This window comes from Mus pahari, chromosome 18, assembly GCF_900095145.1.
Source record: "Mus pahari chromosome 18, PAHARI_EIJ_v1.1, whole genome shotgun sequence".
In the NCBI taxonomy this organism is placed as follows: domain Eukaryota; kingdom Metazoa; phylum Chordata; class Mammalia; order Rodentia; family Muridae; genus Mus; species Mus pahari.
This window is the reverse complement of record NC_034607.1, coordinates 51,786,688-51,805,744: the sequence shown is the minus strand read 5'-3', so window position 1 is coordinate 51,805,744 and position 19,057 is coordinate 51,786,688. Positions and strand designations below refer to the sequence as shown.

Genomic DNA, 19,057 nt, shown 5'->3' with positions numbered 1-19,057 from the left:
CCTTGTGGGTGGGACCATCCCTGGGCTGGTAGTCTTGGGTTCTATAAGAGAGCAGGCTGAGCAAGCCAGGGGAAGCAAGCCAGTAAAGAACATCCCTCCCTGGCCTCTGCATCAGCTCCTGTTCCCTGACCAGCTTGAGTTCCAGTCATGACTTCTTCAGTGATGAACAGCAGTATGGAAATATAAGCCGAATAAACCCTTTTCTTCCCCAACCTGCTTCTTGGTCATGATGTTTGTGCAGGAATAGAAACCCTGACTAAGACATTGGCTAAGCCTTCCAGGCCTCCAGGTACCTCATTAAAATGGAGATCTGTCTTGAGCCTATGTGACCACAGGTCACATCCTCTACATGTGGAGGGGCTTGAGGTGTTGCCCTTAGATAAGTGTATGGGGGGCTGTGGCTTGTGACAGGAACTGGTGCCTGGAAACAGGCAAAGCATCTACCGTCCCTTCAGGGTCTTCTGGTCTCTGAGCCTTAGCTCAACTGGGGACCCATCTACCTTTCATGGTCCCACAGTAGTGAACTCTGCTTTTCGTCTTCATATAACTGAGCATGTGAACCTCAGTAGATAGAGGGACTTTGTGACAAGAGGCTCTGGGGAAGCACCTGGGTCACTGCTGTCTGCCAAGTTCTCTGACTCACCTCCCCTTGGCCCTTAGTGAGGTCCTGACTTTACCCTCAGCCTTTGCCCCCTTCCAGAAGACCTCAGTTGCACCCTTGTTCTTGTCCATTGACCCACTGACCCACTTCCTGTGATGTTTTCAGTTTTTTTTCCTTGCTGTTACTCTCTGTGGTAATTCTGCTGTATCCTACTACATAGCTCTAGCTTCAGTTTTTGCCTCAAGCTCTGATTTGTCATGTATAAAAAAAGTACCTTCAACTCTCGTTTGTTGAATATTTTGTTCAGGAAGGGCTGCTAGATTTTATAAGATGTTTCTGAGTCTATTGAGGTGATCATGAGCTCTTTTAGTCAATTGACATAATTCAATGTATCAATGGATTTTAGAGAGTGTGTGCATGCATTCTCATGTGTTTGCTTGATGGTGGCAGTAGAATCCCTTGGAGCTAGAGTCAGAGGCAGTTGTAAGCTGCCTGACATGGGTGTTGGGAACCCAACTCTAGCCCTGAAAGAGTAGCAAATGCTCTTAACCCCTGAGCCATCTCTAGCTTCTCATCTTAGGTTTTGAAATAAGGTCTCTCACAGAACATGGAGCTTATGGATTTGGCTGGGCTGACTGACCAGTAAGCTCTAGGATACTGCTGGCCTTTGCTGCCCTGGTGCTCGCATTACAGGCACAAGCCTTTATCCCCTGCCTCTATGTAGGCGTGTGGGGGGGTCTTAACTTAGGTTCTCATGCTCGTGTGGTAAACACTTTTCCAACTTACCATTTCCCCAGCCGTGTTATAATTTTCTTTGTGAGAAAGGCGTGTAACTTGAAAAAAGTATTGTAAATAATAAAAACAATCCTGTTCTTGGCTAGAGAGGTGCTTGATTTGTTTCATAAATATGAACTCCTTAAGTTTAATCATTGCTTTATTGACTATCAGTCTTTGTCATATGTTTCTGTCAGATTCTGGCCATTAACCGAGGAGAGAATTTGAAGATACTGACAGTCAAAATCAACATTTCTGATGGAGTAAGGAATGAATTCCATCGGTGGTGTATACAAAACAGGTCTGTTTATTGGCTATCCATAAAATTTGCTTTCTAAAATACCAACTAATATATAAGATGTATATTATGTTAAAAAGCAAATGCCAATAGTATGATTTTCTTTTTACATTAAAAACTTAAGTATGGGGTAGAGAAATTGCTCAGTCATTGATGGCCCTTGTTGTCTGAGTTTGATTCCCAGTAGGAGATTACCAACTCCCAAAAGTTACATTTTACTGTCTAATAAGTTCATATTTAACAAAATAAGTATGCTTGAGACACACTTAAGTAGAAAATGTCTGTGAAGGGGATAAGAGATTATCAATGATGACTGTCTGTGAGGAGAGGACATTTACTTCAGTATAGTCATGTGCTTTACAAACTGATTATTGACAAAACATGTATATGGTTGTGGTTTTATAATTATTATGGATTTGAAAAATCCTTTTGCTTTTTGAGCACAAAGCTAAAGGAGCAGGAAGAGAAAAGGTAATTGCAAGAAATGAAAAAGAACTCCCAAGAGAATTCACAGTGAATGGTGCTGTAGAAGTTTACGTAAACCTTAGTGGGCTTTTCAGGAAGTCTGAAAACCTAAACCCCAGCTCCAGTAGGTTTTATGCTTTCTGTATAATTATTATTTTTATTTTTAAATAATATTTTATTTGATGATAATTTTATAGAATTTATTTAATTATATCCATCCATCATTATCTTCCTTTAGTTTCTCCTAATGTCCCCTACTCCATTTCCTTCCCAATTCCATTATCTCCTTTTTCTGTTATTGTTATTAGTAACCCTCTGAACCAAATTTGTGCTTCTCATATAAACATGGGTGTGGAACCATCCACTGGTGTATGGACAGCTTACCAGTGACATCCTCAAAGGAGAGTGACTACCTCCCCCTTAAAACATCACCCCCAGTAGCTCCACCAAGGTTGGGGACCATCCTCCTTTCCTGCTAGGGTTGTTGCTGGCTTGATTCTGTGCAGTGACCACAGTGATGAGAACTGATGTGCATCAACCATGGCATGTCTAGAAGTCAGCATTTCCCAGTTCCCCAGCTCCCAGCTTTACTTCTCTTTGCCCACTTTGCTGCCATCTTCTCTGATCCTTGAATGGGGGTGAGAAATCAACAGAGTTGATTCACCTGTAGCTGAGCGCTCATAGCCACTGCAACAAAATTTTTCTGACCAAAGTTAGGAGCAACATCTGAGTGAAAGGCAGTTTAGAAGGTAGTTTAACATCATAGCTGTTTAATATAACAGTATTGGGCTCTTCTCCGAAGTCTGTGGCCACTGTAGTCATAGATTTTTGATCCAGACATGATTTTGCTGTGTTGTGTTTTCCTTTTTATTTGGTGCTAGGAATCTTTTTATTTACCTTTTTGATTTCTTGTATTTTGATTTCAGTTATTCAGTAATATGTCATTTAGTCTTTAGGAGTCTGTATCCTTTCTGCAGTTTCTATTGCTGTTGATAGGTAACTTGATTCGATTGTGGTCAGATGGAATACAGTTATTTCAGTTTTCCTGTGTTAGAGAATTGGTTTTGCTCTACTTAGCAGGGCCAGTTTTGGAGATCATATTTACTGCAGTAGAGAGTTATTTAGAGAGAATCAAGTATGGAAGCAAGAGATGATGGTAGTTTAGACTCAGGTGCTAATGGTGGGAAGTTGTAAATAGAACTGAACAACCTGCAGGGGCAGAATTTAGACAGTATCTGATTAAATGACTGATGGATTGGCTGGGCCAAAGAGTTGACACATTTGTATGACTTGAACAAGCTAGAAGATGATACTCTTTACCGTCACAAAATTAAAATGTTGCATACTATATAATTATGGTATGAATGGGTTAACTGAAATCTTGTTATTAAGTTAATTACAATAGCAAGGATTGAATGTGTATTAAAAGTGATATGTAGGTCTAGCCCAGCAGTGGAACAATTCCTCAGTTGGACATGTGTTTCTTGTTCACAAGGATAGAGATGAAGAGGACCCTGAGCTTTTCAGACACTGTGAGAATCCAGTAATCCAAGTTCCTGTGTTTGTTCTTTAAATAAGAACACGTGTGAGGGAATGCCTTTAGCACGTCCAACTCATGACTTGGATTGTTTGGCAGCAGTTCCATTTTGAATTTGCAGAGCTGTGTGTCTGCCTTGTGGAGTTGAACCCTAGTGTCTGAACTGTATTGCTGTTTTCATATAGAGACAAGTTTAAGGGAAACTCTCCTGTAGCCAGTCGTGTAAGTGTAGAGCCATCAAGGCTAGCTGAAGAGAGCTCGCCATTGCCTTACCTAGGAGAAGTAAGAACAACATATTTCTTTGCCAGAGTGGAGGCTATTTCTCTATACAATGGCTCAACAAAGAATTTTCTTGTCAAAAATATGCAGTTTGGGGCATGGGCCTTTTCAGTTATTGCCATTCTTTCCTGCCTTGACAGTATTTGAAGTTTGTTTGTCGTATTTATTTATTATATGTAAGTACACTGTAGCTGTCTTCAGACACACCAGAAGAGGGCATCAGATCTCATTACAGATGATTGTGAGCCACCATGTGGTTGCTGGGATTTTAACTCGGGACCTTTGGAAGAGCAGTCAGTGCTCTTAACTGCTAAGCCATCTCTCTAGCCCACAGTATTTGAAGTTTTATGATTCTTGTTTTCATTATAGACTTTATTGAATGCATCTCTTATAGGGAGTATTTTGTGTTATGAAATTGGGGTTAGTGAAGACATAAAAGGTTTTTCAGAGGTATGTACCTGTTGTGTTACAAGAAGTTACATTGAAATGCATCCTATAATCAAACATATTACTTTGTCTAAGGATGCCATAAGGGATATGACTGAGTTCCCTGTGCGATTTCAGGACCTTAGTTTGCTAAGTGCTGTAACTAGATCCCAGGAAGACAGTAAAGGGGCAGAATTGTTGTAGAAGGAATTAAAAGGAGTTTGTACAGTGTTTGGAATATGGACAGATGTTCTCTGCAGGGCTGAGCCTGGTGAGCTGAGCATGTGTAAACAATGTGATGTGTATCTATAATATAAACACACCCACAGTTTCTTCACAGGGAGAAGAGCAGGAGCATCTTATGGCTTAAAAGTTATGCCAGGGGGTGCAGTTTTAAGAGGACAGATAATAATTTCTAGCTTTTTTGAAAACAGTGGTGAAACTTTGGAGCTTAAAGGGAAACCATCCTAGTAGACATCAGACATTGGATGTATACATTAAAAAAGATACCACTCCATTAGATTTCTTGTGTCTAAGCGCTGTTTTCCTGGCATGCTGTCTCATGACCAGCATGTTCTTCCAACTAGCCAGCCTCCATTGTATGACATATGAGACCCTTCATGAGCTGGGCACTGCCATGTTTTTAGTCTTGTCTTTCTAAATTGATATTGCCACTTAGATGCCCTAGCATGATGAACCTGTGTGCATATAGCTAAAACAGCTGTGTGGCTCAGATCTTGCTGTAGCTCATACACTGCACTGCTCTCATTCATGCTTTGGGTGTTCTATGTGTTTGTCTTTTTAGATTTCTGGTTTTATTTATTTATTTATTTTTTGGTATATATTGAATATGCATTTATTTTATTTTGGGACAGGATCCCATGTAGTCTGAGACTGCTCAGACTGAGACTGCTCTTGAACTAATCTTCTTCCCCCAAAGCTTACTTGTGTTGGGATAACAAGTCTGCACCACCATGCCTTGATAAAACATTTGTCTCCTTGAAAGCAGTATGCTGCACTTTGTATCACTGTGACCAAAACATTTAGCAGAAACAACTGAAGAGAGGCGTGGCTTATTTGGGGTATGGTTCCAGAGATTATCAATCCATCAGGACAGAACCATTTCATTTGATGGCCGGGGAGCAGTAGCTAGTCTCACAGCCTCAGACCAGGATGTGGTGAGAGTAGGCAAGGAGCAGGGGAAGGTACCAAGGTCCAGAATATACCAAGTGACCCCTTTCTCCCCACTTCCTGAAGGTCCCACACCCTGCAAAGTAGTGTGCAAAGTTGGGAACCAAAAGTGCTTATATCTAAGTCTATTGGGAACATTCTAGGTTTAAATAGCATGAGACTTGGGTGTCTGATTCTAGCCCCCTTCCTTCTCACCTCTCCTGAAGGGAGGGCTGTAGGGAATAAAGGAGATGGGGTGGAAAGAATGATGTTGTATATGTCTTGCCTAAAAGCACATTTGTTTAAACTGGAAAACAAAACTATACATTGCTGACCTAACATCCTTTGGGAGGGATTTGGTTATTTGCTATTATGTGATCTTTAATATGTGTCTGCTGAAGTTTCATTTGCATCCTAAGTTATGGAGAGGAACTTATCTTAGGTACATCAGCTTTATTAAAAACCATTCATGCTTTGTTAATAGAAGAAGGCATTGAAAGGCAAGGGCAGATATGCTGGGTGTGAATGGAAACCTGGAGCCTGTGGGCTGGCTCTGTTCCTGATAGCTCATCTTTTCTTTTTTCTTTTTCTTTCTTTCTTTCCCCTCCCCTCCCCTCCCTTCCCCTCCCCTCCTGTATCTTCTCCAGTATCTAGTTGGTTCTGTTCAGCTTGCTTACATGCTGCTGGGCAGGCAGTGTGGTCTGGGCAGGAGGTCAGTTTCTAAAATGGTGCCAAGAAGTTGAAGATGCTCTTCCTTCCTTGTAGAAGTGGGTTAATTTTGGTTTTATGGGTTAAAGCTAAAGTAACCAAGATTTTTTTTGAAAGTATTTCTGTAGAATCTGCTGCAGTTTTGTTTTACCTTGTTTATTTTTAAATTGTGTCAAACATTTGGATAGCACTCCCCACTGTCCCTCTCCTGTGAGGGTATATGGGGTGGGGACAAAGAGTCACATAATATAACATAAACCCCACTGTTGGTGACACAAACATCCTGACCTGTAGTGAGTTTGTTTTTTTTTTGGGGGGGGGGAGAGGGGGAGAGGGAGAGAGAGAAGGAGGAAAGAGAGAGAGAGAGAGAGACAGAGACAGAGAGACAGAGACAGAGAGAGAGACAGACACCAAGACTGTTTTCAAAAAAATCAAAACAAAAACCCGTAAACAAAATGACAATCTCCCCCTCAAAATCTCCCCTCCATATGTCACATAATCCCTTTCAGACACCAAGCCTCAGGACAGCCCCTCCTTCCAGAGAATGTTAAAATGGTTTCCATAAAGGCTCTACCTGCTCCTCAGCTCCCCTTATCCAGATGTCCTTTCCTGGCCTCTGTCACTTCAGTGTTGTCCTGAGTTTTTCCTCCTTGTAGGTGGAGGCCACGTGGCTTCGCACGGCCAGAGTTGATGAAGATCTTGCATAATTCACTGAATGACTCCTTTAAACGCCTCATTGTTCCTCTCCTCTGTAGAGAGTTCAGGTATGGGTCTTGTTTAATTTTGTGTGCTGTTTAACATTATGTATGGTCTTCAAGGAGTATGGAGTAAACGTTTGTTAATTTGAACCAAGCCAAAGAAGTTGACCTTCAAACCAGGTCTTCAGTATGAGCCTTGGTTTTAATCTGTAGATTTATTCTCATGCATAGATCTTACAGTATTCTTCTTAATTGTGATACACCTTAGTCCTGAATGCTTAGTGTTTACACCACTTCCAGTTCTATATTGTTGATGTTTCAGTTTGACAATCAAGCCAAACATGATTTTATTGATTAGAGATTTAACTTGGAAAAACAAACTGAGAAGTTAATGGAGAGGCTCCTTGGAAGCGTTTTCTGGAGGTAATAGAGCCAAAGAAAGCATAAGGGGATTTGTGAGGAACAGGGGGTCTGAGTGCTCTGAGGAGAGAGCAGTTATGTGTGTTCATCTCCCAGGGGGAGTTTCTGGATGAGCAACAGCAAGCACAGATGAGGTGATTGCAAGGACCATACCAGCAGGCTCCAAGGAGTTCTGTGAGGTGCAGACATGCTTAGGCGAAGAGAATGAAAGAGCCTCACAGCAGCGGACCCCCCACCCCACCCCTGCTTTTCTCTAGCTGTTGTCGGTTGTTAAGTTGCAGCAACCAGCATGGTGCCATGCAGTCGGTCCTTCATGTGTACTGGACTAGCACATGCTCACCCTCACTTTTCCAGGCTGCCTGGGAGTGGTGCGACTGCACCTGTCTGGTCAGCTCGCTGGGACTTCTAGCTGACTGGAACTTTTCTATTCCTGCCTTGTACCTTTGACCTTTGATTCCAAGTATCCCGAGTAGGAGTGAGCATTATCAAGAAGAGGTGCTTCATTGCTCCATTCCTGTTGTTCCATGCCACACTGTCTGGTTTCATCCTTGGTGGTCTAGATGGCCCCTACAGATACTGTTCTGTTTGGAATTCTGTATCGTCCGTGTGATCTGATGCTCTTGCTTTCCATGTGGCATAAACTTGAGGGCTTTGCTCTCTGACTTATTCATTTATTTGTGTGTGTGTGTGTGTGTGTGTGTGTGTGTGTGTGTGTGCACGTGTCTGTGTATGTGTCTCTCTGTGTGTGAGTGTATATACATGTACATACATGGTGCAGGTGCTGTGTGCAGAGGCAAGAAGAGGGTAGTGGGTGTCCTCTATCATCTGTACCTGTGTCTTGTGTCTGAGCTAGGCTGGATGCCAGCAAGCCTTATACTTGTCTACACCCGCATGCAGCTGAGGTGACAGGCATCATCAGGATACTCATCTTGTTATGTGGGTGCTAGGATCCAAACTTTGATTGCCATGATTATGTAGCAGGTGAACTATTGGGACTTATTCATTTTGTTTTGAAGGGGAAAATAATCTTATGTAAAATTTCAGTGTGGTACTTCTTTTTCTTTTCTTGATTTCTTCGTGATGCATTCAGCATCCAGTGGTATTTTGATATTTTGTTTTATAGAATGTGGAATGATTTCATTGCTACTAAGCTGTGTGGTGTGGGATTCTGTAGGACACAGTCCTTTTTTCGTTTGCATTGTGGGTGAGCAAGAACATGTTCTTTTTAAAAATTGCCCAAGGTAGAACAGCATAGCTCATTTCTGTTCATAGTCTGCAGGCATTGCCCAGAGCTGGGGTTCCTTAGAAATGCTTATCTGAGCGCTAGTGAAGAGGGCAGTGAAAGATGGCTTCACCAATATTTTGAAGAAAAATATTTTGTTTCTTATTTCCGAAGAAATTTATCATAAGGATAGAAAAAAATGATTTCTAGGGTTTTTGTTTGTTTGTTTTGTTTTTATTGATACTTCGAATCTGGGCTCAGCTATAGTCACAGGAGCATGCCACCAGCCAGCATTTTCCGTGGGTGCTGAGGCCCTGAGCTCAGTCGCTCCTTTACCTGATGAGCCATCTCACTGCCCAAATGACCTTTTAAAGTCCCATTGCATCATTTCACAGTAGTGTACTTAAAACTGTCCCTGTGAGTCTTGAGGCTATTTAGAAGAGTTTGATGACTAGGTGGATGGGCTGCATCTGTCTCCTCAGTGTCCATGTCATTTCTTTTTCTTTTAGCCTATGAAATCACTTTCTTTTTCTCTGGACACTATGAGCCTTCTGTATTAGTCAAGTGTTCTCTAGAGTCACAGAACTCATGGGTAGTCTCTATATAGAAAGGGAGTTCGTTAATGACTTACAGTCTGTAGTCCAACTCCCCAACAGTGGTCAGCAGCAGCTGTGAATGAAAGTCCAACAAGGATTTAGCAGTTGCTCAGGCCTACAAGGCAAGCAGGCGAAGAAGAGGGAACCTTCCTTCTTCCAATGTCCTTATGTAGGTCTCCAGCAGAAGGTGTGGCCCAGATCAAAGGTGTGTGCCACCATACCTGGGACACCTTTTATGCCACTCTCCTTGTGTGCAATGTCTCATCCAGGTTATCTCCCAACCTCTGTTGTATGCCCGTTACGTTTCCCATCTCATTCACCTGAGCCACTCCTTGTGTAGGTTCCTCCTGAGTTAGCCCTCCTCATTGCTATAGTCTGCTCTGTCTGTCATTCTGCTTCTTCCTTCATGGTGGTCTTCTGGGAAGGGTGTGGTCTTTCAGCTCTGTGTCTCTTAAAACAATCTTGATAAGACTACCAACCAATGACTTCACAATAAATGAAGTTCAAAATAAAGGTTTAGAAATACTTGTAATGATATTTTGTACCGTTTTGGAGAAGTCAGAGAATTACAATGAAATGTTAGAGAAGATGAATAGACAGTGCATGTGCATCTTCACACATATCTAGTTAACCCTCCCTAGACAGACATAAAACATACTTTGAATTACTTGGTATTAAGTTTTCTTCTTCTTCTTCTTCTTCTTCTTTCTTCTTCTTCTTCTTCTTCTTCTTCTTCTTCTTCTTCTTCTTCTTCTTCTTCTTCTTCTTCTTTCTTCATTCTTCATTCTTCATTCTTCATTCTTCTTCATTCTTCTTCTTCATGCTTCTTCATGCTTCTTTTTTGTTTTTCAAGACAGGCTTTCTCTGTGTAGCCCTGGCTGTCCTGGAACTCACTCTGTAGACCAAGCTGGCCTCGAACTCAGAAATCCACCTGCCTCTGCCTCCCGAGTGCTGGAATTAAAGGTGTGTGTCACCACCTCCCGGCTGTATTAAGTTTTCTTATGGCCAATGGCATTTGTTTCTTATTTGCTCTAATAGGAAAGAAATACTTTTTATGACATAATTCTTATGAATTTCAAGAGATGATATATTTCTTCAAGGTTCCAGCTACCTTTAAGCTCATCATTGACTTATATTTTTATTCTACAAGGTTTTAAAAGTACACTCATAACAGTATCTGGATAAAACAGAGAAATGGTTATATGAGGCCTGATTCTGTACCAGCTCTTAGGAACTGTGGCATTGCCAAATGACAGGGAGGAGGAGATGTAGAGTGGAACGCAGACAAAGATATTGAGAGTACTGAACTAAACATTGGAAGAGGCTGCTGTGCTGCCATGCCTTGTCAGTCTTGTTTGTGGTTTATATTTGTAATCATCTGCTAGGCTTTAATTTGACTTGCAAATCGTCAAGGCTCTTTCTCGTGTATGTACATATATTTTTTTAAAGATTTATTTATTTATTATATGTAAGTACACTGTAGCTGTCTTCAGACACTCCAGAAGAGGGAGTCAGATCTTGTTATGGATGGTTATGNAAATTGTTCTGTAGCTTGATATAACCCATGTTTGCCTTACTTCAGAGGACTTGGCCAATTTGAAGTACATGGCTAGTGTTTTGGTTTTTTTTTTTTAAGATTTATTTATTTATTATATATAAGTACACTGTACCTGTCTTCAGACACTCCAGAAGAGGGAGTCAGATCTTGTTATGGATGGTTATGAGCCACCATGTGGTTGCTGGGATTTGAACTCCGGACCTTCGGGAGAGCAGTTGGGTGCTCTTACTCACTGAGTCATCTCACCAACCCCTCTTGTATGTACATATTTAACTTAAAACTTGTATCTGATGGAGCAGTTGTAGAAGACAGGTATGAAGACATAGACAGTTTGCTTTGGAATTGTTTGTGGTGTCATGTTTCTGTGGTGAGCAGAAGTAGACCCAGTGTAACTCAGGGTTATCATGTTTCATCCCTGAGGATTGACTACACAAAATAACTTCTGCTCTTTTTTCTGAAAAGAGAATTTGGATGAATGAAAATCTTAAGTCCTTTTTGTGTTGTCCCCCTTCCCCTCTATTTCTAAAGAGCCAAACTGACATCAGATGCAGAGAAGCAATCAGTCATGATGTTTGGACAGAACCTCCGGCAGCTCCTTTTAACAAGTCCTGTGCCAGGGCGCACCCTGATGGGAGTAGATCCTGGCTACAAACATGGATGCAAACTAGCCATCATTTCTCCTACCAGTAAGTTCTTCAGCTTTTCATATTAGAGCTGTTTGCTTGATCTAAATTCCACTTCATAGATACCATGAAGATTGGGAAATAGTTTGTTTTTGTTGTTTAGAAATTGTTTTTTCACGGGGCTGTGGGGATCAGAGGGTTTCCTGTATGTCTGGTCAGAACTCTCATCGTGTATCTGTTCCCCTCTCTCCATTAACTAGTGTCAGGCTCAAACTCCTTGTCTCCTCTTTCCTTCTCTTCTGTTTTTCTTCTCTCTCCTCTCCCTCTCCCTTTCTCTCTCTTTCTTTCTTTCTTTCTTTCTTTCTTTCTTTCTTTCTTTCTTTCTTTCTTTCTTTCTTTCTTTCTTTCTTTCTTTCTTTTTGTTTTGTTTGAGACCGGGTTTCTCTGTATAGCTCTGGCTGTCCTGGAACTCACTTTGTAGACCAGGCTGGCCTTGAACTCAGAAATCCGCCTGCCTCTGCCTCCCGAGTGCTGGGATTAAAGGCATGTGCCACCCCTACCCGGCTCTTCCTTTCTTTCTTGACATAGTTTCTTGTAGTCCAGGCTACCTTTGCTACTCTTGGTGGCTGAGAACCCTGAACTCAAGATTTCTTCTGCTTCTCCTGAATGTTGGCATGTGTTAGCACATCTGTGTGTGTAGTGCTGACCCTCAAGCCCAGGCAAGAATTCTCCAATTGATAGAGCCCTGCTGCTGAGACTTGAACTCATATCTCTTATCAACTTCAACTCTTTATGGTGTATTCTGATTTTATATATATTTTAAGTATCAGATATTTTGTAGCTGTGAATATTCAGTTAGTGTAGTTTCCTGTCCCGTGTAGTTAGCCTTGCAGGGACTCCTTTCCACACGTGTGTGTTCTCATTTGAGAAATCTTCACGTCGGAAAGTTCCATGCTACTACTTCTCTCTTCTTTTTTGATTCGGGGTTTCTCTGTGTAGCCCCAGCTGCCCTAGAACTCACTCTGTAGACCAGGCTGGCCTGAACTTGCAGAGATCCGCTGCCTCTGCCTCCCGAGGGCTGTGAGTTGACAAAATGTCTTGGTTTTTATTTTTGAAGATTATTTTCATGGGTAGATTGGTTAATTGGTAGTTACTTAAAGATATTGTCCCATTGGTTTTAGTTTTATTGTTTTGGCTGATAGCTTTTTATTTTTCTTCTGTAATTCATCTAGAGACTTATAGGTGTTCCTTCTGGTGCCACATTTTCTGTTTATTTCAAAGTTTTATGTGATATCTTTAACACTGCCAATGTGTCTGCATGAATTCCATTTCAGAATGCCATTATGTTAATATATTTCTCATTCTCCTTTCTTCTTTTTCAGTGTTTTACTTTATTTTCTACTGATTAGCAGTTCTCCAGTCTTCTCTAAGTTGTTATTAAATCTGTCTGTGTGAGTCTTTTTATGTAATTTTTTATGGTTTTAGAATTTCTCTTTGATATGTAGTTATACACGATAATTCTCTGGTAAGCATCTTGACTTTATTTTGTCATCTTTGCTATCTGTTTGCTTTGCTTCTCTGAGGACATCTGTCTTCTGTCCCTTGGCTGGGTTTTCGTCTCTGGAGTGCTGTCTCCTCTCATGCTGTCCTGCGCTGGCCTGTGCTGTCCTCCTCCTTATTGTCCCAGGGTTGGTACAGGTTTGAATCCAAACTATGCTTTTTTTTCCATCTAAAATTAATTCTTGCTATTTCATTCATGTGGTTTTATGATTCTGATGTATATTAACCTCATAGGTATATAATATTCTCTTTTTAAAAAAATTCATTTTCATATATGGTGTCCTGTTTTGTGGGTATATTATGGTAGACTTTTACTTCCTGCCATTAGAAAAAAAAATGTGTCTACAGTTTGCCCATCATCCCTTTGTTTTGCTTAGGTTATGTTTCTGGTATTTGAGAAGGTTTCTAGTATTTGGTCGGGACAGGCTTCTCCCTGTGTAAAACTTACTTTGTCTTCCGTTTGGTGGTTATTAGAGATGCCAGCTGAAGCTGGCTGATGGTTTTTGGAGAGGGCTGTCTGTTGCTTTCTCCTGTTTAATCTGGGTCCTTTACTTATTCTGTCCTTGCCTTGCCCATTTAGATCTGATTCTTGCTCTCTCTTTGCACTCTTACAGTTTGTCTTCTTTTGCTTCAGGAGTCCCTGAGGGTCAGTGTTTCAGTCTTCAGAAGGTCACTGGGCAGCCGATAGCCTGCTGGGCACCAGTGTTGGCTCCTCAGATTGACTCTTGTGCTCCTCGGTATGGGAACTCTTCTCTCGGGCCATCAGTTCTCCCCTGCCCCTCAGATGTTTCCTACACAAGTCTTTATGCTGTGCTGTGCCCTTCCCAGCCACTTGGTATTTGCTTTTGAAGGGCTTTTTGGTATCTTCGTCACAGGTACAGCCACGGCTTTTGCTTTTTGTTTTCCTAGTTGTCACTTATGCTATTAATGTTTTCCACATGAGAAGAATCAGCAACACCAGGATTTTTCCTGTACCCACTGAGATGCTTGTCCCTTACTGCCCCACTGAGGTGCCTGTCCCTTACTGCCCCACTGAGGTGCCTGTCCCTTACTGCCCCACTGAGATGCTTGTCCCTTACTGTCCCACTGTGATGATTATAGTATTTGAATTTTCCTTTAAACAGGGCTTTACTCTGTGGTCTAGGCTAGCCTTAAGCTCACTATGTAGCCCCAGTGAGGTCTTCCTATTGTAGCTTTCTGAGTGTTGGGATTCTGTGCCCTGCTAGGAGTTTTGTTTAGAGAATGTCCGATTATATATATTTTAAAGGTAACTTCAACTTGACCTTGGTACCTTCTTCTGTACATGCTGGTATGTTGTATCCCTAGTTATTTAGCTTCTTTATTTCTAGTATATTTGTATCTTCCTTTTCTTAATTGATACCACTGAAAGCACTTTTTCTTACGAATAGTTTAATTTGAAACTTAATTGATCCTTTCTGTTGTAGTTTTTCCTCCCCTTTTTTTCCTAAGTTAGTTTTGAAGGGCTGCTGGCATAGAACTTGAGGCAGTCTCCCCACCGTGTCTGCTCAGTCCTGGATCACATCACTTATTTCTTACCCCTTTCTTTCTGGAGGTTATCCCGCTACTCTTACTAATTTCCTATCATCTTTACATAGAGCTCATTTATTTCTCTTCATTGAGGGATCATCCTGAAACTTTTATTTCACTTAAAAAATTTATTTAAGCCGGGCATAGTGGCGCACGCCTTTAATCCCAGCACTCGGGAGGCAGAGGCAGGAGGATCTCCGAGTTCGAGGCTAGCCTGGTCTACAGAGTGAGTTCCAGGACAGCCAAGGCTACACAGAGAAACCCTGTCTCGAAAAAAATTAAAAAAAAAAATTAAAAATAAAATACTTTATGTATAGTATAATGCAAAGATAGAAAAAGCCTGAAGTTCTTAAATATACAGCTCAAAGAAATAGAATAAACAAATTCATATATCAACAACTGAAAAGAATTAGAATATTATGACCGAGCCTGATCTATATAGCAGTTAGCCAGGTAGTGTGAGCTGTAGCTGCTGCCCATGATGGGGCTATAATATGATGTCCACCTAGTAATGGTCTTGCGTTGAAAAGTGGAGTTCTTTTGAGAGTAACAGCATTTGTGAATCCTTAGGGAGAGCCTGATCTGGTGACTATGAATGAATCAGACTTTATTTTAACAACCTATTTTACATTTTAGTTTGTGTGGGTATTTGCATGTACACTCACTCGTTCATGGAGGTCAGAGGAGAGCTTGAGGTGGTCATTTGTATTCTTCTACTATGTAGGTTTCAGGATCCACCTAAGGGTGTCACGTGTGGGTACAGGCACACTTACTTTCTGAGGCAGCTCACAGAACCTGAGATTGCATTTTAAAAGTTAAGCCAATTCCATTTTCTGTTGCAACTTGTTTAATAGAAACAGTAGTGAGTTCTAGTTTGCAAATGTCTTTTTACACCCCCTACCCATTTAAGGTCAGATCCTTCATACTGATGTGGTTTATCTGCACTGTGGACAAGGCTTCCGAGAGGCAGAGAAGATCAAGAGGCTTTTGCTGCATTTCAAGTAAGAAAAGAAGTAGCCTATTGAGTAGTTTTGTGGCTCAGCTAGTCATGGGCACTTTTGAAGCTCCTAATTTGGGATTAGGGGAAACGCCTGGGGAGAAAGAAAGACCCTGTGCACAGTGCTGGGGGGAATTGCTGGAGAACTCATACATGGAAACTGTGGTGGAATACTTTTTCCTTTCTCCACCTTCTGTCAAGTAGAGGTGATGATGTGGTACCTGGGAGATCCTTCCTACCCCCCTTCCCTCCCTTCCATTCTCTCCTGAAGAAGGGATATTATAGTAGTTAAGAACTTCAGAAATTAACACCGTATAATTTAGTTGTATTTATTATAGTTTGGAATGAGCCTGAGTTTACTCGTTTATTTTGGCTCTTTGTAGATGATAAGAAAGCTGCCTGACAGTTCTTAAGATGACAGTAAACTATTGCTCTGTGTTGCCCCCCGCTCCCTTACCAAATACAGAGTGCTGTGTAGTCTAAAGCAGAGGAGAGGCTGTGTGGATGCAGGCAAGAGGAAGAGCTGTGTCTAGCACTTGTGCATTCCGTGTGCTTTCTCTGGTTGACTTCAGAGTGTGCCTGGGACTCATCCGGGTTCTCATTCTGTTTTCCCTTGAAGCTGCAGAACAGTGGTGATCGGAAATGGAACTGCCTGCAGGGAAACTGAAGCTTACTTTGCTGACCTGATAATGAAAAACTACTTCGCACCACTGGATGTGGTTTACTGGTAAGGGCAGTAGGAAGGCTTGTTTCTCAGAGTGCGTAGGAGTCTCAGGCTCCTTTTGTGATGAGTTTTCCTTTCCTTTTTGAAAATATATGTCTTGTGTGCCTCCCTAACTGCCTCTGGCTGTTAACAAGAATGTTGTAGATTGAACCTGAGAATCATTTAAAAAATGCTGTTGGAAGTGATGGTATATACCAGTAATCCTCACACTCGGGAGGTGGCTCCCGAATGGCTAAGATTAAAAATTCAGGTGACAGTAGATGCTGGCGAGGTTGTGGAGAAATAGGAACACTCCTCCATTGCTGGTGAGATTGCAAGCTTGTACAACCACTCTGGAAATCTGTCTGGTGGTTCCTCAGAAAATTGGACATAGTACTACCGGAAGACCCAACAATACCTCTTCTGGGCATATACCCAGAAGATCTTCCAACTGGTAATAAGGACACATGCTCCACTATGTTCATAGCAGCTTTATTTATAATAGCCAGAAGCTGGAAAGAAACCAAATGTTCCCTCAATAGAGGAATGGATACAGAAACTGTGGTACCTGCTTGTGGACGTTGTACATCGTGGTGCGGAGCCTAGTGCGCACCACGATGTACAACGTCCACAAGCAGTCCTCAGAAAATTGGACATAGTACTACCGGAAGACCCAACAATACCTCTTCTGGGCATATACCCAGAAGATCTTCCAACTGGTAATAAGGACACATGCTCCACTATGTTCATAGCAGCTTTATTTATAATAGCCAGAAGCTGGAAAGAAACCAAATGTTCCCTCAATAGAGGAATGGATACAGAAACTGTGGTACCTGCTTGTGGACGTTGTACATCGTGGTGCGGAGCCTAGTGCGCACCACGATGTACAACGTCCACAAGCAGATGAACTAACCAGTACCCCCTGAGCTTGTTTCTCTAGCTGCATATGTAGCAGAAGATGGCCTAATCAGCTATCATTGGGAAGAGAGGCCCCTTGGTCTTGCAAACTTTATATGACCCAGCACAAGGGAAGGCCTGGGCCAAGTAGTGGGAGTGGGTGGGTAGGGGAGCAGGGGCAGGGGGGTATAGGGAACTTTCGGGATAGCATTTGAAATGTAAATAAAGAAAATAATAAAAAAATAAAATAAAATGTTCATCACTTACCAAAAAAATAAAATAAAATAATAATGACTGGTCTTTAAACAACCATATTTAAGATAAGTCCTGTAAAAGCCATTTTGTGTTTGTAGTATTTGAGCTGTGAGTTACTAGAAGTGAGAAGGCACATGGATTTGTAGTTTTTTGTTCCAGAGACACTGTAGAAATGTACAGTTCCATTGTACTGTAGAGTGGCTGTGCCTGGCACGCAATAGTGTGTTGTTCACTGTTCGTTCCTTCCATTCCCTCTTGAGAATATCAGGAAACTGTTGCGTACAGGTTGAAGTCTCTCTTCCTGTAGCTGAGCAGCCATTGTGGCTCTTGTTCTAATGTGTTTTGTCACAGAGCATTAGCCCCAGAGTGCTTGTCTGTTTGCTCAGAGCTGTTTGCTAGCACTTTACCATGGACTTGTGAAGTCTCTAAGTGTTACAGAGATCTAATCAGAACTTACAGTGACTGCATTAGGAAAATCAGTATTTGATTTCATTTGTTGTCACTGGTCAGTTTAATGTGGGACCTTCCATTTGTCTCCATGCTTTCTCTGTCTGTCATTCTATGTGTTTTCTCTTACGTATTTTTAGAATCTTGTCAATCTGCTTTTACATCTTTTCAAACCATCCTAATGAAGCCTCTAGTACATTCCTCATCCACTCTGGAGTGATTTTTATCATGATTTGCTGCTTAAGTTAGGATGCTCTGTGACTTATAGCACGCCTTCCATTTACATCACAGCCATTCACCTTCTTTCGAGTGTCTCTACTCCTACCCTTGAAACACTATGTAATCTCAGAAACTTCTCCATACTCTAGGAAAAAAAATCATCCAGGTTTTCAAATCATAACTACAAAGGAGAGAAAATTTTAAGCTGGATCCAAGTGGCAGAGTTTAACTGGGATTTAGTCAGTCACTTACATTTAAAGTTGAAAGTGCTACTGAAAATTTAAGAGTTACATGTGCTCTTTTAAGAGTTACACCTGCTGAGCCATCTGTTTGACCTCTCCACTTTATCTTTTGAGTCCAAGTCTCACCTAAACTTGGAGCTAGACATTGGGATAGATTGGCTCGCTAGCAAATCACTGGGCTTTTCCTCTTTCCATACAACCTTGCACAGGGGTTGCTGCCTTTGCAACTGTATATGGCTTTTACATTAATGCTAGGAGTCTGCACACAGGCCCCCATGTTCAAGCAACAAATACTTTATCTACTATAGCCTGCTATGAATTCATTCATATTTATTAACATTAAGCATTAAACTGGTTTTGATCACATAAATCTTTTCAGCTATTGACTAGACACTTACAGTAGGTTGAAATACATGTTTTCTAAAATGCTTGGGACCAGACATATTTTAGATATATTTTTTAAATTTGTGATACTTCCATATATATAATAACATATCATGTGGCTAGGACTTGAACTCAAACATAAGTCTTTTTTATGTTCTACATAAACCTTATACACAAAGCCCAGAGGTAATTAGACAATATTTATAATGTGCTTATGCTTTGACCAGGACCTATCACAGAAAGCCATATATGGAATTTTTTACTTATATCATATCAGCATTAAAAATTTTTAGATTTTGAGCATTTAGGTTTTTATAGAGTTAATATTTTCTCAAGATAGATGTTGATTTTAGGAATAAAATTATGATATGGTAGCATTGTATAATTGAATTATGAAATGAGATATTTCATATGGAATGTTTAATATTTG

At 41.2% G+C, this 19,057-nt stretch overlaps 1 protein-coding gene across 3 annotated transcripts in view; it reads left to right on the top strand.

Moving 5' to 3' along the window:
- Srbd1 (S1 RNA binding domain 1) overlaps positions 1-19,057 on the top strand; it is a 166,911-nt gene that overhangs the window by 30,556 nt on the left and 117,298 nt on the right. For all 3 annotated transcript variants that reach the window (XM_021217891.2, XM_029531530.1, XM_029531531.1), the window contains exons 10-14: positions 1,573-1,676; positions 6,915-7,022; positions 11,281-11,438; positions 15,394-15,484; positions 16,100-16,207. In XM_021217891.2, the coding sequence (XP_021073550.1) occupies positions 1,573-1,676; positions 6,915-7,022; positions 11,281-11,438; positions 15,394-15,484; positions 16,100-16,207 (569 nt within the window). The remainder of the gene's footprint in view (positions 1-1,572; positions 1,677-6,914; positions 7,023-11,280; positions 11,439-15,393; positions 15,485-16,099; positions 16,208-19,057) is intronic.